We start from the raw sequence: 22,871 nt of genomic DNA on the forward strand, positions 1-22,871 counted from the left end.
ACTGTCTACACGCCTGTATTACAGTATTTCAAATGCATACCTACAGAGGAATATACATTATTATTGTGTGCGGTGGTCTATATTTTGTTCTTGCTGGTGTGACAACCACAAACAGTTTTAATATATTGCATTATATTGATCTGGGGATTATTCTCTCCCTATCAGCCATCTATGAGAGGGTTCCCATATCTCTTCAGAAAACAGAATAGCCAGGGGGACAGTGTCACACTAGGAATAGGGTCTCAATTATTTAGCTCAAGAAGTTCCATCAAGCCTCTGATCATCTTGAATGTGTGGGTAGTTTATAGTGTATCTCTCCCTTATTCCCGTCTTCTTTCTGTAAAACACATTATATCCTCTGTTTTGCTCAGTACAACCAATACAAATAAAGTTTTTAAAAAAATATTTGGTTTTCTAGTTGTTGCTCAGCAGCCACCAACTTGATATTGATAATTATAATGATCTATTAACCAGTTATTACGGGCATTGTTTAAATATGGGGAATGTGGGTGTGTGCAACAGTGTGTGGGTGTTGTCTATGCTTCTTGAACACACCCCTCTTTATTATTAGTCTCCTCCCACAGGCTCATCCCAGTTTTGTTTGGCAACAACACTGTTTACCTCTTGTATAACCATTGCAGAGGTAACTTGATATCGATTTTTCTGGGAGAAAAACAAACATCCCTCTTTTTAACTGAGCGCAGACAGGACACCGGTCCCTTTTTCTTTGTGAAGCACAACATGGTGCTCAGATATCGTCCGGTAATCCTGGGGCTGCTGGCCTTGGCCGCCTGTCTGAGCTCTGTGCTGGGGCTAGGTGAGGACCTGGACCGGCCTCTGTTCGGGCCTCCCGGCTCTCCTATCCGACTGCAAGAGTCCGACCCAGGCCTGCAGAAGGCTCTGCAGTTCGCCGAGGAGCGCTACAACCGGGGCTCCAACGCCATGCACCTCCGCAGAGTGAGCCGGATCGTCTCCGCCAGCAAACAGGTACAGTTAATGAAGACGGTGGCTTCGTACGTCATGTTCATTTATTTACTATGTTGTCGTAACACACGGTTTGTGATGGTTAGCACTGGTTAGTAGATTTAATACGTTGTTATAGAGCAGTAGGCGCTCAGTTCTTTGTAAACAGTGCGTCAAGTTCACGACAGTTAGCCTCACACACCGGAAACACAGCGATTTACCTTCAGATTAATAGCACAAATTGCTCTCTGCAGTAATTATCCACGCGTGCGCATAAAATGAAACTCTTCACATATCCATTATTAAATACGTGATTTATTTTTGGTACGTGGAAAAAAGCCTACACAGTAAAATTTTTCTCGATATGTTCATAGTTTCATCCTGAACGGAAGTCAATTCACTGACTCTAACTGACTTGACACCGCTTCCAGCTGGCCTCGTCAGAGTTGTACTGCATTGTTGTCATTTATCAGCGCATCCTTCTGTGCAATATGGCCTGCTGCCACTAGCAAAAAGAAGCATCCAGATACTACAGCACAGACAATATACACTCTCTGAAAGCTTAGATTGGCTGAATGTCATTCAAATACACTCTTAGTCGTATTAAATAGCCACTTGTGTACTAGACTGCAGCAGAACAGCAGACAATGAATGCTTTGTAAAAGCAAGATTTCTGGTTTGTCAATTGAAATTCACCAATGCATGTGTGTGTGTTTGTCTGTTTTGCAGCTGGTTAAAGGGATCCGCTACACTATAACAGTGGAACTGAGTAACACTCAATGTAAGAAAAGCACCATGCTCAGGACATGTGACTTCTATCCCGAAGCACACAAACTCAAGGTAGGTTGTGTGTGTGTGTGTGTAAGAGAGAGAGAGAGAGATTAAGTAAAAGAGAGAAAGTAGGTCATTGTCATGGTTTGCAGAGTTCACTAAGAAGTATGCAATGTACCAAAATGGGAATGTGCGTGCGTGTGCATCTAACTGTATTGATTTATTATCGCAGCAAAATAGTTCTGTTTGTTCAGCAGGATGTCACCAGTCATCTGATCTTGTGACTTGAGTCTGACTTGTAGCAACCCTAAGCACACTCACAAACACAGTCACGCATACACAGTACTGACACATGCACGAGTGTTTTTTGTGTTTCGTTGTCTTCCTGTTTTTAGTCTTTATAGTGGAAACCTATTCCTGGTTTTAAAAACATCTTAACCCTAATCCTAGAAGGAAAAGCTCTAAATGGAGCTGCTTGACCCCTACAGCTCCATTTAGACAGAAATAACTTGTGTCTGATGTTGTTTGCTCTGGCTGCAGTGTGTTAAAACACATGATTCCTCCTTTTAAATCAATTTCCAACACTGAATATGTATTGTAATACACTGTTAATGATATAAAATATCTCTGATCTCTGTGTGTTTGTTTGTTAGACGGAGGTGTGTCTGTTCGAAGTGTGGGACGTTCCCTGGCAGGGCACTTCAACTCTGCTTAAACAAAAGTGCCAACCTAAAGGTCAGTCAGCAGCTTGTCAGCAGACAAATAGATCAATCATTCAACATCTAAGGTTCACGGCTTTTCCTCTGGTCAAAATATAGACCATTGGATAATTGTATTCAATGTATTCAATTTAGTGTTTGTGTGTTTTCATTGTTATCCTATGATGCTTTGCTTTCTCTGTAACGGTGGCACTATCTTACATGATCACGTTGGCCCTATAAAACTAGTTGAAACAATGACCATACAGAAAATAGTCTTTAAAATGCTATTTTACATCATTATTATAAAGACGAACACACAGATAATAAAATGAATAATTGATTTGTTAGTAGTCATTGGCACTGATCCATCCAAGCAGCGTGAGAACACACAGCTCAGGAGGTAAAAACATACTTGATGCTCATGTTCCCTTCAGTTTTAACCTTGGTTTGAATCACGTTACACCAAGTAAATTTACATGTTTCCAGAAAAAAAAACAGCTTGATTTGACCTTCATTACCCAGTTATTATGTAATGCTAATGTTTACCGACCTGGTCAATAAGTGATGCTTTATACCAAAAAGGAAAAAAAAGTTGAAAGGTTGAATACTGGTGAGTTCAACTTTCTCTGGACAGAGCTCTCCCAGTCCACTGTTTAACCTGAAAATCCTAAAAATATATATTTTTTGCTCTCTATGCATGTAAATTTTGCCAAAACTGACAGCTTATTTGAGGCACCTCTCTGTTGTAGCCCTGCTTTGTGATATACACACGTTTCTATTTATTTCTCTCTAATATGAGAGGCATCACTGGTCATTTGAACAAATAAATATAAGTCCTCTTTACATTGACGCTTACAGTACACACTTTCCTGGATTTCTTTCTTATCAGCCGAACCTCAAGTCGAAGAGACCAACAAGGTCGAGGATCCATCCACCAGCGAGCCTCTGGAGGTGAAAATAATGTCATGTTCAAATCAATAACAGTACAGACAACAAACATGTTGATGTTAACTTTCATCTTACTGCCTCTTTCTTACTCCAACAGTCCATTTGTTAAGTAAACAGCAAACATCAATAATCAACCGAGGATGAGGCTCGTGTTGTTGATTCTGTGTGTCTGTCTGCTCTTTATCTGTTAGGAGTCTGTCAAGCTGCTGGGCCAGTTCAAAGAGTTCATGGTAAAATACAATAAGGTCTACAGCAGCCAGGAGGGTGAGTGTCTGACACGTACAGTATATACAGCACATACCAAACATAGCAGTTACATTGTGTGTCACATTCCTGCCTGCTTCCGTCAAACCTACTACTCACAGCAACAATAAAAGCCCTTCATCCTAAATGAAATCCTAAACACAAGACTAAGTAGCCTTCAAAGCTAATCATTGTGTTATTCTGAAAATGACTAACTCTAGATTAGTTTAGTGGTTTAATGTCAAAATACTGCTGTCTGGAGGGGAGGGGGGGTGTAGAGAAACCAACATTTTCACTGCATTTTTACTTGTCAAACACAGGTGCAACTAATTACATCACTAATTGCTGCATTGCATTGATATAATTAGTGGAGGCAAGCCGTAATTAATGTTACCAGCTGCACCTGTGCCTTTCCTGATATTAGTCAAAATATCTACTGAAAAAAAGTCTATAAATCTGATTTATTTGGGAACAACTAAAGAAACAAGAGTCCTCTAATCTGTCTGTTTCTACTCAATGTTTCGTTAGGGAAGTTTAGGGTGGGGCTTGTTAATTTTTGTTTGTTGTTTTGGGCATTGCTCAACTCTGAAGCTTCTGAAAATTAACTGCTACAGTGTGAACTTTGGTGGTTGTTGGGCTGACTATTCTTGGGATTGGGAAGAGTGGGGGCTCTAAGCATGTTGTGTCCACGTTTCCCCTAAACTGGGGACATAACAGATGGAAAACAGGCAATGCCCATCAACTAAACATCAAATCTAAAAGACTTCTCTCTTTCTTTCAAGTTCATTGTCAATGTAGCCGGAGAGTATTTTGTTTCTTAAAGCTTTGCTTGTTTGTGCAAAATTACATTTAAATATTTGAACTAATTAGAAACATGCGTGAAAATAGACATGATTGTTTTTAAATCAATCAATAAATAAACTAGGTTCAGTGTCTAACTAGTTTTCTCCAGTATTTGTTGATAAAAATGCAATCAGTTTACGCTACATCTCAGCACGGCAATGAATGCAATTTGAGAGATCAAAATTAAAAGATAAACAGACATAGACAGAGAAACTGTTCATGTTTCAGCCAGAAAGAATATATCATCAGTAAAATATCAGATAAGGACTGACTGGTTAATTAACAGAAGGCTGGAGTGATACTGACTTTCTAGCTTTAATAATTGAGTGATTTATTGCCTATTGGAATAAAACATTGTTCTTATCACAGAGAAAATGAGTTTAATATATTCCAAATATCACTACAAGAGAGGTCGTCACTGGTTAGTTTACATTCAGCTTTTTGAGCAAAAAACTACAAGAAATAGCAACTTACTCACTGTAATTTGTTCTGTCACCTAAAATGTAAAAAAATATAAACAGAGCAATTAAATTTGTCTTTGATTGTGAAGTGTCGATTTTTAAATTTTTAAAAATGTGTTGATTTGACTCTGTAGAGGCAGACCGTCGTTTGCGTATCTTCCATGAGAACCTGAAGACTGCAGAGAAGATCCAGTCTTTGGATCAGGGCTCAGCAGAGTATGGTGTCACCAAGTTCAGCGACCTAACCGGTGTGTATATATTTCCCCCATGAGGAAATGCATCTTGTGCTTTCCATGTGTTTCATCAGCGTTTCTTCAAAAAAGATCTTCTTGAGTAACACAAACAGCATGACTGCTTTCTCCTTCTGCTTTTCTCCAGAGGAAGAGTTTCGCTCTACTTACCTGAACCAACTACTGAGCCAGTGGACTCTTCACCAGCCAATGAAACCGGCCTCTCCTGCACGAGGCCCCGCCCCTGACAGCTGGGATTGGCGAGAACATGGAGCTGTCAGTTCTGTTAAGAACCAGGTGCCAACAAGCAGAGTTAATTTTAGGGCAGTCACCCTAAATAGCATGCCACTAATGAATAAGTGATACCTTCTGCCTACTTCATGCTGATTACACTGTGTGTGTGTGTGTGTGTGTGTGTGTGTGTGTCTTTCTTTCAGGGTATGTGTGGATCTTGCTGGGCATTTTCTGTCACAGGCAACATTGAAGGCCAGTGGTTTCTGAAAAATGGAACATTACTGTCATTGTCTGAACAAGGTAACATACACACTATCACATGTAATACAATAATTCAGTAACTTTCTCCTTCAGAAGAAATTGTATTGTTGATAGTTAAAGATAAAAGCAGTGATGTGATTGGTCCATTGATTTGTCCCTCGCAGAGCTGGTTGACTGTGATGGGCTGGACCAGGCGTGCAGAGGCGGGCTGCCATCAAATGCTTACGAAGCCATTGAGAAGCTGGGTAAGAAAGAAATGGATGGAGGACAAGTGATGTGTGCAACCGTTTTGCTTCTCTGTGCTGAGAGGATGATATATGTGCATTTATTACAGTGATTTATGCTGAGAAAAGGGGTGGAAATGGCGCTTAGTGCAAGTTGTAACCTTTTAATCTTCATCCTCCGTGTGTGGTTAAGGTGGTCTGGAGTCAGAGAGTGACTACTCGTACACCGGGCACAAGCAGAGGTGTGACTTCACCAGCGGGAAGGTGGCCGCCTACATCAACAGCTCTGTGGAGCTTTCTAAAGATGAGAGAGGTGAGTGGACCCAGTGAACAAGGAGGAGATGAAGAAGAAAGAAAGACAAAATGCTGATAAATATGTCAAAAATAAATACAAGGTTTTTTTTAAATCTGAAAATGACATGACACTAATTAGATCCTGTGAACAAAGAGCAATGACACAACTCCAACAAAGTGTCTTTTTCCATTTCAAAGACAAATAAGTACGCTAATAGGTGTTGATGTCATGAGTATATTTGTTTCAATTTTAGAGATGTATACATACTGAACATGCACTTACTCATATGCATGCATCCACTTGGTGTTCCTAGCATTTGGACTTCTATTAGAAAATCCAATTTTGTGTGTGTCAGTTTGAAACTAGTGGCTGTGACTGATTTTAATTTCCTTTCCCTCAGAAATTGCAGCTTGGCTGGCTGAGAACGGACCAATCTCTGTTGCTCTGAATGCCTTTGCCATGCAGGTAAGTAGTTGATCCCTGTCATCATCTTTATACATCAAGAAATAACAGTTTTTTGTCACAGTGCAACTCATTTTTCACTATAATTTAATTATTAGCAAATAACCATATATTAATTACCACATTCAATTAATTTTGCTTTGCCTCTCTGTAGTTTTACAGGAAGGGTGTGTCTCATCCTATGAAGATCTTCTGCAACCCCTGGATGATCGACCACGCTGTGCTGATGGTGGGATATGGAGAACGTAAGTGATTTTTATCCCTTGTTGGAGTTCTTTTTTTACACCTGAGAACCAAAGCCAACAGAAAGATAGATTTGTTTATCCTGTTTGTGGTCATGCGTCAAAATATGTAGCATATCAACATAAAAGATTATTGTTTATGTGAATCAAGAAGTCCTTCTCGATTCACAAAAACAATCATCTTTTATGTATTGAAATTGGGTGGAATTAGTAAGAATACATTCTTATACATAATATCCATCTTACATGCATCATTACCAGCCCTCACAGTGCCCATCCTCCTAGTGCACCATACCAGCATTTCTCTAAAATACTAAACAGTTGCAAGCAAGAGAGAAAAAAACGCTCTGCACCTCAGGAAAATGTGATTTTCTTTGTACAGTGTGATCATACAAATATAGAAACCAAAGTGTTGAGAAGAGTACTTCACTGCAGATGGCTATTGCCTAGATGCATCATGTGATATGATGCAGTGCTTATTAAAGTTATTTACTGTGAATCTCTCACTGTATATGAATGTCATATTTTACATAAATATGGCAGTAGACTATAGTGTGAGTCACACTGCTGTGGTATTGATGTTTCTGTCTTTTCAGGTAAAGGTATCCCATTCTGGGCCATCAAAAACAGCTGGGGGGAGGATTATGGAGAGCAGGTAAGAGAGCCCCACCTACTAACTTCGCACAGAGTGTAAAAATCCTTCAAAGTTTGTGGATTAGAGAAAGATGAAACAATGCCTTGAGAGTTTGGAAAATAACACCCATACAGTCTAAATTAATCCACTATCACAGCCCTTCAAAGCTTCAGGTGTGTCCTAGACTTATTTGTAATGTTCCACAGTGTGAAGCCACTGTATGTGTTTTGACTATCTCTCTCTCTTTCTCATGCAGGGTTACTACTACCTATACAGGGGGTCCAATGCATGTGGGATCAACAAGATGTGCTCATCTGCTGTAGTCAACTAAACCACTAACACCACATATTTACACACACACACACACACACACACACACACACACACACACACACACACACACACACACACACACAACATGCAACAGCTGACCACACTTTTACACTACTTACATACACATTTGATCCAGAATGCATGAAGATCAAAGTCAGACACAAACATAGGTCCTCTTGACTTTCCCATTCAGCCAGACTAGTGTTTCACCTTCCATACCTCACACCTCATGACAATTTACCAAAAACTTGCCAGCTCTTATAAAGCTAGTTTTGCTAAACTACTGAAATTTTAGTCATTTTAAAGATTTTGTGTTTGCATTTCATTCCGTTAGTCCTGCAGGTCATAATGAATTCCTTTTTTTTTAGATGGTATTGGTTTTAAGTTTGCTCATCTTTCCTCACAGTAACTGAGCCCATGTCTGATAAAAAGGATGCACTAATAGTAGTTTAACTGCTGTCTTGTTAGTTCTCTTGAATGTTTAGTTACCAGTGTTTGTGGTTATGTTATGTAGTATTTGAGATGGGGCTTTTGACAGATGGGGGTTTTACCTTATTGGTCTGCACATTACTACATAACTACAATGCAACTGTAATAACAGCAGTGAGACAGTGAGAAATAAATCAAGGTTCAATAAAAAAGTGTGGAATCCCATTCTTTGTTTTTTGTGTCCTTTTTTCCAGGCACTGGAGTATCACGTAAAAATTTAACTCAAACACAATATTGGATTGATTATACTGTAATTAGATTATACTGTGTTTGTATATTAGGGATGGGAGATATACGATTTTATTGTGTATGGAAATGAAAACCCTCATGATAATTTAATCGTGATAAATTTCCATTATCGTGATATCATGAATCCTCACCTGAGTGACTTGAAAAAGCTGTCTAGCTCACTAATGTACAGTCCTATTGATTTCCTGATGAGGGTCCGAGCACGAAAGTGCCAGGGCCCAACGGTCCAATGTACATTTTGTATATTTTTAACTTATATGCATTATTGTAGGGTCTATGGCTCATGCTGTGCACTCACTCATTCATTCATGAATAAATATTTTTGTGTGTTTATAACCATCAGCATCCATCATTTGACTGAACAGGTCTGATGAATCAATGACAGTCTCCCTATTGATCATTGACGGAGGAGATCTGGTGTAATTGTTATGTGGAGTCATGGCTTACTACTATTTCTAGCTACTATTGCTAGCTGCGCTAGCATCTCTTTCATCCACCAATGTGGCTGGCACATCTCAGTGGCCGGCACTTTCACTAGATCTTGTTACGGTTAACAATTTTGAGCAAATAAAAAACTTAACATCACTGTTTTTTCTCATCCTTTGCAACTAGGTTGTTACCTATACTGTGAACAACTGGACTGCATTTAGAAGAAATTATTAAAGCTTAACAATTTCAAGTGAATTTGCCGGAGACAGCAGAACAGCAAAAACTTCCTGTTCTTTCACAAGGCGAGGGCTATGTGAGAAAAGTCAGGCCAAGCCATTTAGAGGAAGAGTAGGGCGTAAATTCGCGTCCAGAATGCTGCTAACGCAAACCACTAACACACTGTTAGCATAGCCTGTTAGCACCTGCTAACGCCAATGAAAAATACATAAAAAAGCTCATAAGCTTATTAAATCTGTATCTATGGAGCTGTGTGAAAGTTAATCATGGATCTTCTCTAAGAAATGGAACAAAACCTGCTGATGCATCATGGTAGACAGGCTGGAAATAAAGCTGTTAACGTTAGCTAGCCCGATTCACTCAACACTCAACAGTTCATAAAAACTGTCACATTCAGTGGGTCAGTCAAACTGTCAGGTTTTATTGTGTTTTATGTGAGCAGTCCACTTTCAGAAAAGGACAGCAGTATTAAATCTCAGCATTTTTTTCAAGAATTGGATTCTGCACACAAGAAGTTAGCGGGTCTTCCTGTCCACCCACCAGAGTAACACATACCATTGACTGTACTGATAAAATTAAAATAAAGAAATAAAAATAAGGACAAAATCTTGTGAATAAATGTTGAGTAATTTAGTGATTATGATTAAAAAATGAATATCAAATGAGAAAAAACAATACAGTTTCTGTGTTCCCGAGTCCTTACTGACAGAAAAAAAATGTGGTGTAGGCATGAAAGATACTTCCAGATGAAATACATTAGTTCGAAAGTCGTGCTGAGTGTCACGAAAAAAATGTAAATTTCGTGTCCATGTACACAAGTCTATAGATTACATTTTGTGACTATTTCACAAACTGCCGTGAGACTTGGTTGCCACCTCACATTGTGGGGAATTTACTTGAAAATGAAAAAATGTCATTATCTACAGTACTGTGCAAAAGTTTTAGGCACTAAAAGTAAAGTGAATATGCTCACAAAAATAATGCTGTAAATTGTTTTTCTTTATCAATTAAATTCATACAAAGTTCAGTACAGAAAAAAAAAACCTTAATTAAATCAATATTTGCTGTGACCAAGCTTTTTGGCAGGTGGGTTGTTCCAAGCATTCTGGAGAATTTGCCACAGTTCTTCTGTGAATTTAAGCTGTCTCATTTCTTCTTTCTCTCAATGTGATCCCAGACTGACTCCATGATGTTGAGATCAGGGCTCTGTGAGGGCCAAGCCATCTGTTGCAGGATTCCTTGTTCTTCGAATCACTGAAAATAGTTCTTTATGTCTCTGGCTGTATGTTTGGGGTCATTTTCATGCTGCAGAATAAATTTGGAACTGTTCAGACACCTCTGGTATTGTGTTATGGATATGAATCTAAACATCTAAAGTGCCTAAGACTTTTACACAGTACTATATATTCATGTTTGAAATATTTAATTGTCATGATAGTTAATAGTTTAATTCAATTTTTGTAATAATTACATAGCTTTGTTATGGGGTTTGGGCTATATATATCATATCTGAAGTAAACATGGCAGTCGACTATAGTGTGAATCACACTCCTGTGGTATTGATGTTTTTGTCTTTTAAGGTAAAGGTATCCCATTCTGGGCCATCAAAAACAGCAGGGGGGAGGATTATGGAGAGCATGGTATATTCATGAAGAGCAGAGCATCATGGTCTCTGGCGGAAGTCAGCAGGGGTCCAGTTAAGAAAACCAGCGACGAAGCCAACGTGTCACCCACATGTATCCCATGTTGGTGTTGTCCTGCGCTGGAGTGACCTGGTTGGCCACAGGATCGAGTTCATTGATATCTTTGGTGAAAAGCTTGATTATCTTCATCCCGTGACGCACTTGAATGGTGAGTACATTCACTTTATGCTGGAGCTCTTCCTCCTGTAGATCAGCTTTAGGCTGATCATCTGCAAACGGGCCCTTTTCTGTTATCAACTTCTTCTTGTCGGGCCTTATTTACCTGACTCAATGACTCATTCTCTTGCTTCATTGCATTACAGTTGCATTCAAAGGCTTTGAGTTGTTGCAGAATACTTTTGAGTTCCTGGACTTGTTGTTGCAAGAACTCGGCTTTTTGTCACATGGCCTCTTGGGCATCACGCAAGTTTTTGGTGAGTTCCTGAACTTGTTGTTGCAAGGCCCCGTCTTTTTGTCTCATGGCCTCTTGGGCATCACGCAAGTTTTTGGTGAGTTCCTGGACTTGTTGCTGCAGGGACTCATTTTCTGTCTTCACTATATCACAGTGATCTTCAAAGACTTTTAGTTTTTGCAGAGTTTTTTTGACCTCCTGAAGTTCTTGTTCCAGGGTTGTATTTTTTTGTCGCATAGACGTGTTTTTTTGACTCATTTCATTGTAGTTGTGTTCGAAGCCTCTGAGCTCTTCCACCAGAACATTTTTCAGCTCCTGAGCTTTTTCTCGAAGAGCCTCATTTTTTTGTCTCATTGCTTGGTCTCCATTACACAACCTTGTCTTGACCTCTTGAAGTTCCTGTTCCAGGGCCTTGTTTTGTTCGCTCATAGACTCACTTTCCTGCTTCATTATGTAATAATTATGCTCAAATACTTTAAACTCTTGCAGGATTTTGTTTGCCTTCAGAACCTGTTGTTGCAGAAACTTTTTTTTTTTCATGGCATCATTCTCATTTAGAAACTTTTTCTTCTGCTGTTGCGTTTCCTCTTGTAGGCTGAAAATTTGCCGTATCATGCTGTTTTTTTCAGTTTGGAACGTTGTGTTCAGTTTCCGAAGGGTGTGCTGCATGTCATGTCCTTGTCTCAAAAGCAAGTTTTCTTGTTTCAATACATTATAGTTCCATAGTGAGTCTTTTAGCTGCAGAACTTCTTTTTGCAGAGTGTCATTTTGCTGCCTCATGGTCTCTTTCTCTGCCACATTTATGTTCAGCTCCTCAATTTTTTGGTGCAAGGTCGTCCTCTCAATTTCAAAGTCATTTAATTTAATCTGCACCTCACTGTTCTGTTTTTTAAGACCCTCAATTTCTTTGCACATGGCCTCATTTTCACTGCCCAGGGTGTCAATGTTGTTGTGGAGAGCCTCGTTCTCTGCATAAAACACCTCATTCTCTATTTGGAGGGCCTTTTTTTCTTGTTCCTAGAGTGCCAATTTGATTGGCTGTTGATGTATGTAAGGAAGGAATCATTTTCTCTTTGGAGAACCTTGTTCCTTCTCCAGAGGTCCCTGTTGTCTCTGAGCAAGGCTGCGTTGTCAGCACTTAGAGCCTGGAGAGTAACTGGCTGCTCGTGCTGACTCATTTTCTGCTCTCTGTCTGTAGAAAACGATGCTATCAATTAACAGCTGTGTTTTGTATAAAACAAGCGTGTATTGTCAGCTATTTTTGCTGGACCTTGGTTTTGAGGTTGTGTCTTCAGCTTTTGGACCCTGTGAAAACAGTTTAACTTCAGCTTTTTTTTGCTGCGTTTGTGTGATATGGGTAAGTTAACATCTACAGCCTATGTATGTACGGGATAATGTTACAAAGCAGCCGCCAGCTGGTAGTGGCAAAAGTAAACAAGGTAACTAAATGCCAACATACATAAACTTTATTAGTTGACCCACATGTTTCAGCTTGTGGCCTTCATCAGGTTCATCTCGGCTTGTGGCCTTCATCAGGGTCATCTCGGCTTGTGGCCTTCATCAGGGTCATCCTGGTCACAAGCCGAAATGCATCGGTCAACTAATAAAGTTGTTCCTCATACTTCAAGTGTTCCGGGAGTTCTCATCTTTCTAGACTTATTTACCTTCTCCGTGCACCTTGGAAGTAGGTGAAGTTGTGCCAGAGACCCTCACTCTGCATCTACAGATAAATGTGGAGTAGAAGGTACGATATTTCCCTCTGAAATGTGGTTGTGTGGAAGTATAAAGTAGCATCAAATGGAAACACTGAGGTAAAGTACAAGTACCTCACCACCACTTAAGTCCAGTACTTCAGTGAATGCACTTAGTTACCTTCCACCACTGCGGACAACTACAATTCCATAGTGACCTATATGAAAGGTGAGTTGAAAAATTTAACTTAATGAACATGCATTATTATGGTGGTTGGGCCTTCAATTGGTAGTTTCCTGATAAGTCAGAAATTCAGAAATAAATAATGAAAATTTAAAACTGTCATGAATAAAGAAGCATATTTACCTCATATATCTGTGTAACCTGGTGTAGTACGTCAGAAAAGGCACTGCATGTCATGCTAGTGATCTTGAATGCCGCTCAGATTGAGTGAAAAGAAACTCTATATCCCATAATGCAAGGCGCTGTAGCGGAAGAACTAGACCAACAAAAATCTGTTTTATACAGTATTGAGATACTGATATTGTCAGACAACAAATAGCAATAGATGTTGAAGTAGCGGATGATATGAATTGTTAAGTGTGATGCTAAACCCTCGCACCGTCTATTAAACCCTCAGATTTAAAAAGAAAAGGTAAATGACGTCACACAGGAAGTGTAACCTAGCAGTTGCTGTTGTCAGAAAACAGGAGCGCATGTGGTTCCACTTCACTGATAATATAACTCAACGCTTCTTTAAACTAAAACATCGAAGAGACAATAATTATCTTCTTTACTTCAAGGTAGTTATATACGTTACTAATCTGGCTGATCGTAGAGATACGTTTTTAGATAGCTAACGTTAGCTAAGTCAGCTAAATTATTGGACTACTGTGTTAGCGTTAAATAGAAGGAAAACTGCTATTTGCTAACATTTCTAGCTAACTAAGCGAAGCGGTTGTGAATTACCACGACTGAAATCAGCCAAGTAGCAAAGGTTTTGTAAAAGTTGCCATATCTGAAAACTTATATGAGTTCAACATGTTTGTCACGACTTTTGTAGTTTGATGAATCTCTTGTTTTGTTTTATTATCTCCTCGTTGTATCGTTTGTTGACCACAGCCTGACATTTTCAGTTCAACAGCACCTCACACATCATCTATCCTCCTCTTGTCCTCTTGTCCTCTTGTCCTCTTCTCTATTCCCCTTCTCCCCTCTTCTCTCCTCTTCTTTCCTCAGCTGGCGAGGGAAACTGAAGCTCACCATTTATAATGTCACAGGCCACCAAACGCAAACATGTTGTCAAGGAGGTTCTTGGAGACTTTGTCACGCCCACAGAGAACCAGCAGATTGTGAAGGTTAGCCATGAATACACTGCACTGGATTTAACATATTTACAGCAAACAGCTACTCACACTTACTTACTTACTTAGTGACATCGCAATACCCAGCAAGATATTTTTCTTACTCTCCATCCTCTAACACTGCGCTTGTAGGTTATCAGTAGCCGTGGTAACAACCTCCATGAGACTGTCACGGCTCAGGGTGAGACCTTCCTTGTGAGCATGCCCACCAAGTTTCGCAAGAACATCTGGATCAAGAGAGGTAAGTGGTGGATGTTAACATTACAGAGAGCAGTCAGAATCAATCAACCATCTTAAAAATTTAAACACTGCATATACATAGAACAAGTCATTTCATCATAGTTATCAGTGTCTTTCCATCACTCCTACCATGATCTGAATGATGGTAATAAGGTGTAGAACTACAATTCATAACTTTTACCTTAATTAAAGTTGTTTATGGCACAATAATATAGATGGTGACTTGATTAAATGGAAATTCGTATGTCTAAACATTTGCATAAATCGCTGTTTTTTGTTCTAATCCTGTTTCTCAAGCTGGTTGTAGTAGCAATGGCCTCAGTATGGTGTTGCAGTGAGAACTGCTTTGATTTCACAGGGGAATTGCAACATTTATGCTGCACACAAGATGGCACCATTTAGATACTGCAGACAGGACTTAAAAACTGACTGAGAATTAGGAAACAAGTGGCAGCATTTCACTCAGAGAAATGCCATGTGAATTTGCAATATTAGTTTTTGTTACAATTAGAAACTTAGTCAATATTTATCATGATATAACCCTGAAACATTCTCTGTAGTGATGTGTGAAGCTTGAGGTTGCGCTCTTTTATTTCACACAGGCGCTAAAATGCACTGCAAAAGTATAATTAGTTGGATATTTTTTAATGGACCTACTGATATCTTCTCCAGAAAAGTATTTCCCCAAATTCAATGTGCTTACGTACAGTACGCTACTACAAGCATGGGCACAAAACATTTGCCAGTTTTATATACATGTGGGATTTTGACTCAGTGTTAAACTAATCTGTTAAAAAAAAATGCTGTTTTGAGAGTTTAGCATTTGGTGCAGGTAAGACATCATTATGATATCCGTATGAGAGGTCAAGATCAGTCAGTGGTGTGATGATAAATTTGGTGAGGCTTCTCTTCAGCCAGCTTCTCTTTGATTCACATTTAAATTATTTGTTGTCTCATCTCAAGGTGACTATGTGATTGTGGATCCTATTGAAGAAGGTGAGAAGGTGAAGGCAGAGATCAACTTCATTCTCTATAAAGATCACATTCAGTACCTGCAAAAACAGCAGCTCTGGTGAGTAGGGACCCAAAATACATGATACAGCCAGCATCTTTTTTGAGAAGTGTAACTGAGCCTGTTGTGATTTTGTCTCTTGTCTCCCTTCAGGCCAGAAGGTTTTAATGAGGAGCCGCCAGCGCAAGACAAAACAAACAAACAGCAAGACGAGGAGAAAGACGAGGCAGAGGACGTTAGCGACTCTGAGGACGATGAGAGTGATCTGTTTGTGAACACCAACCGCTGTAACTACCAGTACAGCGAGAGCGAGGAGGAGGACAGTGAAGATGAGGACGAAGAGGAAAGGACAGAAAATGGTTCATAGAGGGATTGTGAAGGCACAGACAATCGAGAGAGAGAGAGAGAGAGAGAGAGAGAGAGAGAGAGAGTTGTGAAAATCATCTGACAGTTTGCTCGTCTGAGCTGCTGTTATCACTGACTGATGTGATGATGTTCACAGACGTTCACTGTGATGTAACAGCTTCCTCTGAAGTTCTTATATGGCAGCCAGTCGGGGACATGAAACGACTGGGCTCATTGAACGAGCTCATTCTTGATGTTTTTTTAAAAAGGAGGGGGGCGTGTGTGACTCCCACACCAGACTTGAACTTAATGGAAATAAATAAGTCGTTCTTGTAAAAGTGATTCCAAAAATCTGTAATGTTGACTGACATTGAAGAAGTAACTAGTGATTTTCATGTCAAATTTAAATTCTGCTGCAAAATTTCCACTTTTTTTCCCCCATTTTCTACGACAAACTAAAGCATGTTTATATATTGACCTTCAGTGGAGCCATGACTATATAACCAAACATTTCTTATCTATGTAACATAGTTGATAACAATCAAACTCTCAATTTTCCTTGCATATACATCACAGAGTAGAGAACATTTGCTGGGTAATATTGATCAATTCCTCCTCCTTTATAAAACAAACTAAATGTTTTAAAGTCAGATAAAATATATCACTAAATAATTGTTATCAACACTGACAAAATACAGGTTTGTATCTGATTGTTGTTTCTGGTATTGAGATAGTAGTCCAGGGAGTGGCTGGAATTTAAACACCGTACCAGTTTTACCAGTCTTCTGATAAACAGAGCTGCAAATTGGTGAGTTGGCACCACCCTTTCACACAATGCCTTGTATTGCTGATTGTATTGATTTTATTTTCAAATGAATGCTGCCGACACCATTGATGATTTAGTTTGTCATAAGTAAGTGAAGGTCTTTTCAAATTTCTCAAATGCCTCATAATTTAGTGACATTCCATACTCAGTTGCTGATGCTTATGCACATTTTTGAACTGTGAAGTCATCATTTGGACATTAAATCCTCCTGTCTTCCAAGAATATCAATGTGAACGGGATGTTCTGTCTTGAAAATATTTTCATTTCTCCATACTAATATTTTTAGCCAACATATACAGTATATAACATTAGATTCTTCCTTTAAAACATAACTATTGCACATAGAGGTTGTATTGATGTATTTTAATATTTAAAAAGTCTACCTGTAGGACATTTTAGTTAAAACACTCAAAACAAGAAGCTCTACATAAAAATATTCATATAAAATAACATTTGCAAAACATTTACAGTTAAGTCAGCTCATGGAGTTAATAGACTGTTCGTAGTTAAAAGCTCTTGAACAACAACAGCCCATTCTGCTTCCCAGAGGGCATTTTCTCCTGGCTCAGGTGAAACCACATCAGTATCTGTCAGAGATTCAGAAAGCTGCAAACTCCATCTGCTGCTGCTTGGCACCAGCCAGTGTTTGAATTATCAAGTTATGAAGTCATCATTTCTGACGCACATTAAAGCTGAATATCCTACCCTCTGTCTGTCAATACATACTGAAGACCACATCACCCTTCCCGACCACACGCCTTTGTGGAGCAGGTTTCTCTTTTGCTGTTTGTCTGCCACAAAAACAGTATGTACGGAACAGAAAGGATGTAGGAAACATATTCCCATAGTATTTTTTCCTCGTGATGACAAATTAGTTATGAAGAAACAAATGTGTTTAAAGGTTCTGCATTTGTTTTCACACTAGCATGTCACTGGGGAGTCTTTAATAGTTGCTTAAGCAAAGCAGGATGCAGAAAAGTCCAACGGGCTCATGTCAGGGAAAGGCAGGTCATTACAAAGTTATTTTCACAGAAATAAAACAGTGTACTGATATACTGATATCTTAATGCCATATGAAAGAACCAGGAATACTTGACAGCAATGTACAATCATAGATTTTACAACTGGTTTTCACAGTTTTACATAACAAACGTAACTGGAGTGGAGCCAGACTTCTCACTTTAAAAAAAAACACTGGAAGCTGATTGGCTGGAAAACAGCAGCTCATCTAACCAAGATGATGTAAACATATGGAGCAGTGACCTTTCCAGTTTCAACACTGTAAACTGGTTCAACCAGTGTAGATTCAAACTCATCTCAACAATGACTTTGTTTAGCAGTTTCATTGATCATATAGCTATACTTTCTGTACATAGAGTCAGTTATTTGAAGACGTTAAAATGTTGAAATTACTTCTTTAATTTCTCTGTTGTTTTTTCTTTATATCATGTAATATAAGGTGGCCCACTTTGCCAGTAGTGCCTGTAAAAAAGTGGTCTCAGGACATATTGTGCTCTAGATGGAGTCATTGATTATGTGTTTGATTATTCTTTATTTTTTCTTCTGTATATTGTAATAAACGGTTTAATGTTTATAGAACTGTATCAAGTTGGGAGTTAAGGCTTTGGGATGTTTCAGTAAATTGTTCCAGAGTGCAAATTTTCAGAAAGTGTCCCACTTTAACAATTCTCACTCTACTTTAGGTAAAAAAAAATATTGTAAAACGCACGTTACTGAGTCAGTTCGCTGACTTTATGACTCTTCTCCACTTGTGCTACTATTACAATAGCTAAATGTTAAATGGCAGTTTAACTAAACAGTAGTTAGCATTTAGCATTATCTCATGTTGTTAAGCAAAAGTTACACAGTGATGTTTTAATTACAATCCTGTATATTTTACTTTCCGGCTGACCTTTTTCAGTTACACAGCAAATTTAGATTTTTTTAAATATATTGTTCTCCCTCCACATATTTCCATTCATTTCAGTCCTATATGACAAGGAACTTGCAGATTTGAAACTTAATGAGTTTGGGAATACACTGCAGCATGTCATAGTCAAGTTAAGCCAAGTCAAGTCAATATTTATTTGTTTAGCACATTTAAACAACCCTAGTTGACCAAAGTGCTGAACAGACTTAAAATAGCAAAATAAATTAATATAAAACTAAATAACAAATAAGAATAAAGAAACAATAAACAATAAATCATAGTCATAGCTACTGATGTTATCATTGTGTGACTTTGTAATTAATGGACAAGCAAAATTACACTGTAATCCTTTAAAAAATTAAATATTGCTGAGGCTCTTTTATTGAACCCCAGAACATGGATACCTTAAGTAAATAAATACATACACGAGTTGACACCTTTTCACATCTGACAGAAGCTCATTGAGATGTTCATCACATTATCGTGGCAATAAATCTACAATAGAAAAACTTTTCTATCACGTTAGATATTCCTACAGTTTTTTTTTGTTTTCCTTCTTGTTTGCCGCCCTCAGGGGCACACCCCAACACCGTATCTGTCTCTTTTTCATGTCTGCCCACAGTTTAACCATCTGGGTGGGGCTTCGTTTGTGGACCAGTAAGATTCTGTGGTACGCACACAGCTTCTCCTCATCCTTGTCAGGAAAGTCAAACGTAAGGAAGGCAGGGTGGTGGATGGGGTGTGTGTTAAGCCGAACCATACACATCCCTACAAAAACATCGTCAATGGGGAACAGGTGAATTCTTTTAGATACGTTGTGTAGGCGTTTGGCCAGCAGGCCTGAGTACACCACCCCTCCCCCGCCTGCATATGTAGGATAGATGCCCTTGTAGAAGCTGTCTGGGACGAAGTACTTGGACTTGTCGACTCGATTGGGTAATGCCGCTCCTATGACATCTCCGACCATGAAGTCGTTCATAGCCTTGTCAGCTTGTGGTTTCCTCAGCTGGTCCTGGAGGAAGGATATCATTCTCGGTGTGTTGACGAAGACGTCGTCATCCCCCTTAAAGACGAAGCGAGTCTGGTCGCAAACATCTGAGAACCAGCTCCAGAAGAGCACATCCTTCAAGGTGAGGTTGAAAAATGTGTCACTGAAATCCCACTGCAGAATGTCTCCATAACGCTTACTCTCCAACTGCAGTAGATGAGACACATCCACGCCCAGCTCCTGAGGGTTCTCTTTTCCTAGCAGGAACACCCTGCGGACGTATCCTCCGTCTGCTTTTCCTCTGCTGCTGTTCCTCCTCTGTCCTGCCACCCAACCCTCCTGACCCCAGGTCCTTCGGATGGCTTGTCGGTTCTTGAAGTTCAGCTCTGTTGTCTTGATGGCTAGAAGAAGCAGTGGGGGCTCCCTCTCATCTTTTGCCCCAGCTCCACATACTGCATCTGGGTGAAGGAGGACTGGGTAGTCCCTCCTGTTCATGTGTACCACAAAGTCTCGCATCAGCTCTGGCAGCTTGTAAAAGTCTCTCCTCGTGCTGTCCAAGTTAGTAACTTCAGAGAAACTTTGCCTCAGTAGGGAATCATTAACGATGCTGCTTTCAAATCCCTTTTTGGTGTTTTTGGAACGCAGGATGGGGTTGAAATGGCGGTCGATGGCCAGCTGTAGTCGGTTCCAAAAGGCATTTCCATGCAGGTGGAACTCCCAGAAAGTTTTAGGCAGTGGGGCAAAGCTCCCATTACTAAAAGTTCCTGAGGCCACAAAGTGAAGAGGATTCAAGACTGTTGGCATTCCTGTGCTGTTCAAGCTCAAACACAACATGACAGCGACATAGATGAACAGCAGGGCCAGGCAGATGCATGGACCGCATACACAGATTAACAGGTTACGCCAGCGACAGTAACACCGCGCCATTCAACTGCAAAAGCACAAACACTATGTTAGTTTTGACAAACCTTAAATCTGTCTAAACAGAGATGTTTTTTGAATATCAAAACATAAAATATGTAATATAAACATCAAATCTATCATATCTTCTGAAAGCTCCGTTGGTTTGTATGCGGACAGAAAAAACAGTCAAGAGAAGCCATGACAGAGAGGGAGGAAGAGACGAGAGGGTAAAAGAAAGCAATGACAGAGAAAAAGGCTAGATAACAAAATGTCACCAAAACATCCATTTAGTAGCTGTTCTGGAGCTTTCAATTGTATCACATATTCTTCATCAGCAGATTGAGTTGTAATGGAATTGTAAATATTGAAATTTCAAGTTTTCTGAGCACTTTAAGGACTTCAGTGACAACTGGGTTTAGACATATCATGAAATACAACTAAAAGGTCCAGAACTACGTCTAAAAGGATGAGAAGAGAGTTTCAGAGAGTTTGGCCTATGAGTCAAATACAGTTATATCAGCAGATGTAACCATAGGTTAATAATAACCTCACTGTATCATATTGATAATTATAGTCATTATACAGTTTATTACAGCTTAGTCATTTAACGAGATGACATCCTCCTCTTTTTATGAGCTGAAATATAAATGAAATATAAAAACACTCAGCAATTTTCGTGACTCACCTGGTTTAATTGAAGGTTTCTTCATTCACTGAATACTCAAACGCATTGAAAAGCAAGGTTGGTGGCCCATGCTAGTAATCTCCATTATTGCCTCATTTCTCAGTAAGAATTAAAGAAAAGAAAGTTCTCTCCTCAACAAGAACCAAACATAGTCCAGAAAGTCAGTCACTGCTCTTTTTTTTCCGAGCTTAAACTACTTGGGCTGTTGATGCTCCTGGGGATTTGCTCGTACAACGACAAAGGTTCATCAGAGAAGCTTTACATAGAAGACTCAGACAGGCGTGTGTGTGCACAAGGGATACTCCCACTGCAGAAAGAGAGCAAATAGGAAGGATATGTTGCCGTTTCATTAGTAATCAGTGGCTGCAGAATCAGCCACAAATGGGAGATCTAATCTAAAGCAAACTGATCCTATCACTCAACCTTTAACTATATGTTACCGACTCTTGATAGTCTCGCTGCTTTTTCTGCAATGAATGTGAGCTTAGTGGCTGCACATTTAGTGAAATAGGATTCTCTCGTCATACATCTGTTACTCTATAGTGTCAACCTATTGTATTACATCCATCTCCCATCTTATACACAATAGTTGTGTGAAACCCCTACAGAAGAGGTCTAGCAGCTGATGAACACCTGTATCTTTCAAACACAGATTAACTGCAGGTGAGCAGCTTCCTCCTGTACAAAGTGGTATTATTACAAATCTATTATATTGTAATTTATTCCCATGAATGCCGCTCAGAGTAATTTCAGTCAGCATTTCTCCCCCTCCTCTCACGCCACACACAGGCAGGCAGGAGAGAGAGTGAGTTACTATGGTTGCAGGGACGCTGTGTGTCTCTGTCGCTCTGAAACTGTCTTATGATTCCCAATAAATGGTTTTTAGGTTAGTTGTAAGGTCATTTCATTCATCCAAATTGCAATTGTTAAACTTTGAGGATGGCCAAAGAAGTATTGAGAATAGCAACCCTCAGATTTAACATTGTTTAACCAGGTTTAATTGTCCAAATCATATTGTGATGAGTTGTAAGACTATTTCATTTATATAAATTGTTTGTCCTTGTTTGACCTTGAAGATGGCCTAGTAGCCTGCAACCTGCCACCATTTTAGGCTACATAATGTTTTCATAAATATAATTTCAAATATGAAATAGCCGTTCTTCTTATTATCATTTAATGTCCTGATCCACCCAATTATAAACTGTTCTAGATGCATTCCTGGTTTTCATAGCATCCTCAATCTAACTAATCTAGACTAGTGCAGGTAGCTGTTTCTTGACTTAATCCAAGAGGTTAGATTGTGTAGAAATGTAGGAAATTTGTTTAAAATTACTTAAATTACCCCCCAGATCTCCCTGCCAATTATGTATCTTTCCAAGTTTACTCTCACATTTTAAAACATAAAGAGGTGCCCGAGGTGATGAGCATAGATCTCTCCCCAGAGACATTCAAAGTGACGTTATCACAGAGACTCGTCACCCCAAAGCCCTCCAGTCGTCAGGTTAAACTGGATTTGTGAGGAGGGGCTGCATGAAATTCCTGG

General features: G+C 39.3%; 4 protein-coding genes across 9 annotated transcripts; 2 read left to right on the plus strand and 2 right to left on the minus strand.

Annotated features, from left to right (window-relative positions):
* Positions 1-558: 558 nt before the first annotated feature.
* Positions 559-8,499, plus strand: ctsf (cathepsin F). Its single transcript, XM_042418570.1, has 14 exons — positions 559-987; positions 1,693-1,803; positions 2,388-2,469; positions 3,325-3,386; positions 3,575-3,647; positions 5,065-5,178; positions 5,309-5,457; positions 5,598-5,694; positions 5,820-5,900; positions 6,073-6,192; positions 6,575-6,639; positions 6,791-6,881; positions 7,475-7,533; positions 7,769-8,499. The coding sequence occupies exons 1-14, from the start codon at positions 742-744 to the stop codon at positions 7,841-7,843; spliced, it is 1,425 nt and encodes a 474-aa protein (XP_042274504.1). The 5' UTR covers positions 559-741; the 3' UTR covers positions 7,844-8,499.
* Positions 8,500-9,880: 1,381 nt separating this feature from the next.
* On the plus strand, positions 9,881-18,518 carry eif1ad (eukaryotic translation initiation factor 1A domain containing). Of its 4 annotated transcripts, none has more exons than XM_042418575.1 (5): positions 9,881-11,100; positions 14,275-14,393; positions 14,532-14,640; positions 15,603-15,711; positions 15,805-18,518. In XM_042418575.1, exons 2-5 carry the CDS (start codon positions 14,307-14,309, stop codon positions 16,016-16,018), a joined length of 519 nt encoding a protein of 172 aa, XP_042274509.1. In that variant the 5' UTR covers positions 9,881-11,100; positions 14,275-14,306; the 3' UTR covers positions 16,019-18,518. The 4 variants fall into 4 exon arrangements, with proteins under 4 accessions (XP_042274509.1, XP_042274511.1, XP_042274510.1 ...); XM_042418577.1 differs by lacking the exon at positions 9,881-11,100 and adding an exon at positions 12,726-13,263; XM_042418576.1 differs by lacking the exon at positions 9,881-11,100 and adding an exon at positions 13,304-13,690.
* On the minus strand, positions 11,108-12,700 carry LOC121901671 (girdin-like). 3 transcript variants are annotated; one of them, XM_042418571.1, is made up of 2 exons: positions 11,374-12,700; positions 11,108-11,298 (listed from the first exon to the last, which is right to left on the minus strand). In XM_042418571.1, exons 1-2 carry the CDS (start codon positions 12,256-12,258, stop codon positions 11,158-11,160), a joined length of 1,026 nt encoding a protein of 341 aa, XP_042274505.1. In that variant the 5' UTR covers positions 12,259-12,700; the 3' UTR covers positions 11,108-11,157. The 3 variants fall into 3 exon arrangements, with proteins under 3 accessions (XP_042274505.1, XP_042274506.1, XP_042274507.1); XM_042418572.1 differs by having other exon boundaries at positions 11,108-11,295; positions 11,371-12,700; XM_042418573.1 differs by having other exon boundaries at positions 11,206-12,700.
* A 766-nt stretch (positions 18,519-19,284) lies between the features above and the next one.
* LOC121902282 (N-acetyllactosaminide beta-1,3-N-acetylglucosaminyltransferase 2) lies at positions 19,285-21,386 on the minus strand. Its single transcript, XM_042419544.1, has 2 exons — positions 21,329-21,386; positions 19,285-20,671 (listed from the first exon to the last, which is right to left on the minus strand). Exon 2 carries the CDS (start codon positions 20,665-20,667, stop codon positions 19,285-19,287), a length of 1,383 nt encoding a protein of 460 aa, XP_042275478.1. The 5' UTR covers positions 20,668-20,671; positions 21,329-21,386.
* Positions 21,387-22,871: the final 1,485 nt, after the last annotated feature.

The sequence above is a fragment of the Thunnus maccoyii genome, chromosome 8 (assembly GCF_910596095.1).
Source record: "Thunnus maccoyii chromosome 8, fThuMac1.1, whole genome shotgun sequence".
Taxonomy (NCBI): Eukaryota; Metazoa; Chordata; class Actinopteri; order Scombriformes; family Scombridae; genus Thunnus; species Thunnus maccoyii.

Excerpts from the sequence above, each read along its gene's own strand:
- ctsf (XM_042418570.1), top strand. The coding sequence starts at position 742 with ATGGTGCTCAGATATCGTCCGGTAATCCTGGGGCTGCTGGCCTTGGCC. Across the intron at positions 2,470-3,324 it reads ACAAAAGTGCCAACCTAAAG|CCGAACCTCAAGTCGAAGAG; the intron begins GTCAGTCAGCAG and ends CTTTCTTATCAG. Across the intron at positions 6,640-6,790 it reads TGAATGCCTTTGCCATGCAG|TTTTACAGGAAGGGTGTGTC; the intron begins GTAAGTAGTTGA and ends GCCTCTCTGTAG.
- LOC121901671 (XM_042418571.1), bottom strand. The coding sequence starts at position 12,258 with ATGTGCAAAGAAATTGAGGGTCTTAAAAAACAGAACAGTGAGGTGCAG. Across the intron at positions 11,299-11,373 it reads CCTTGCAACAACAAGTTCAG|GAACTCAAAAGTATTCTGCA; the intron begins GAACTCACCAAA and ends CAACAAGTCCAG.
- eif1ad (XM_042418575.1), top strand. The coding sequence starts at position 14,307 with ATGTCACAGGCCACCAAACGCAAACATGTTGTCAAGGAGGTTCTTGGA. Across the intron at positions 14,394-14,531 it reads AGAACCAGCAGATTGTGAAG|GTTATCAGTAGCCGTGGTAA; the intron begins GTTAGCCATGAA and ends CTGCGCTTGTAG. Across the intron at positions 14,641-15,602 it reads GAACATCTGGATCAAGAGAG|GTGACTATGTGATTGTGGAT; the intron begins GTAAGTGGTGGA and ends TCTCATCTCAAG.
- LOC121902282 (XM_042419544.1), bottom strand. The coding sequence starts at position 20,667 with ATGGCGCGGTGTTACTGTCGCTGGCGTAACCTGTTAATCTGTGTATGC.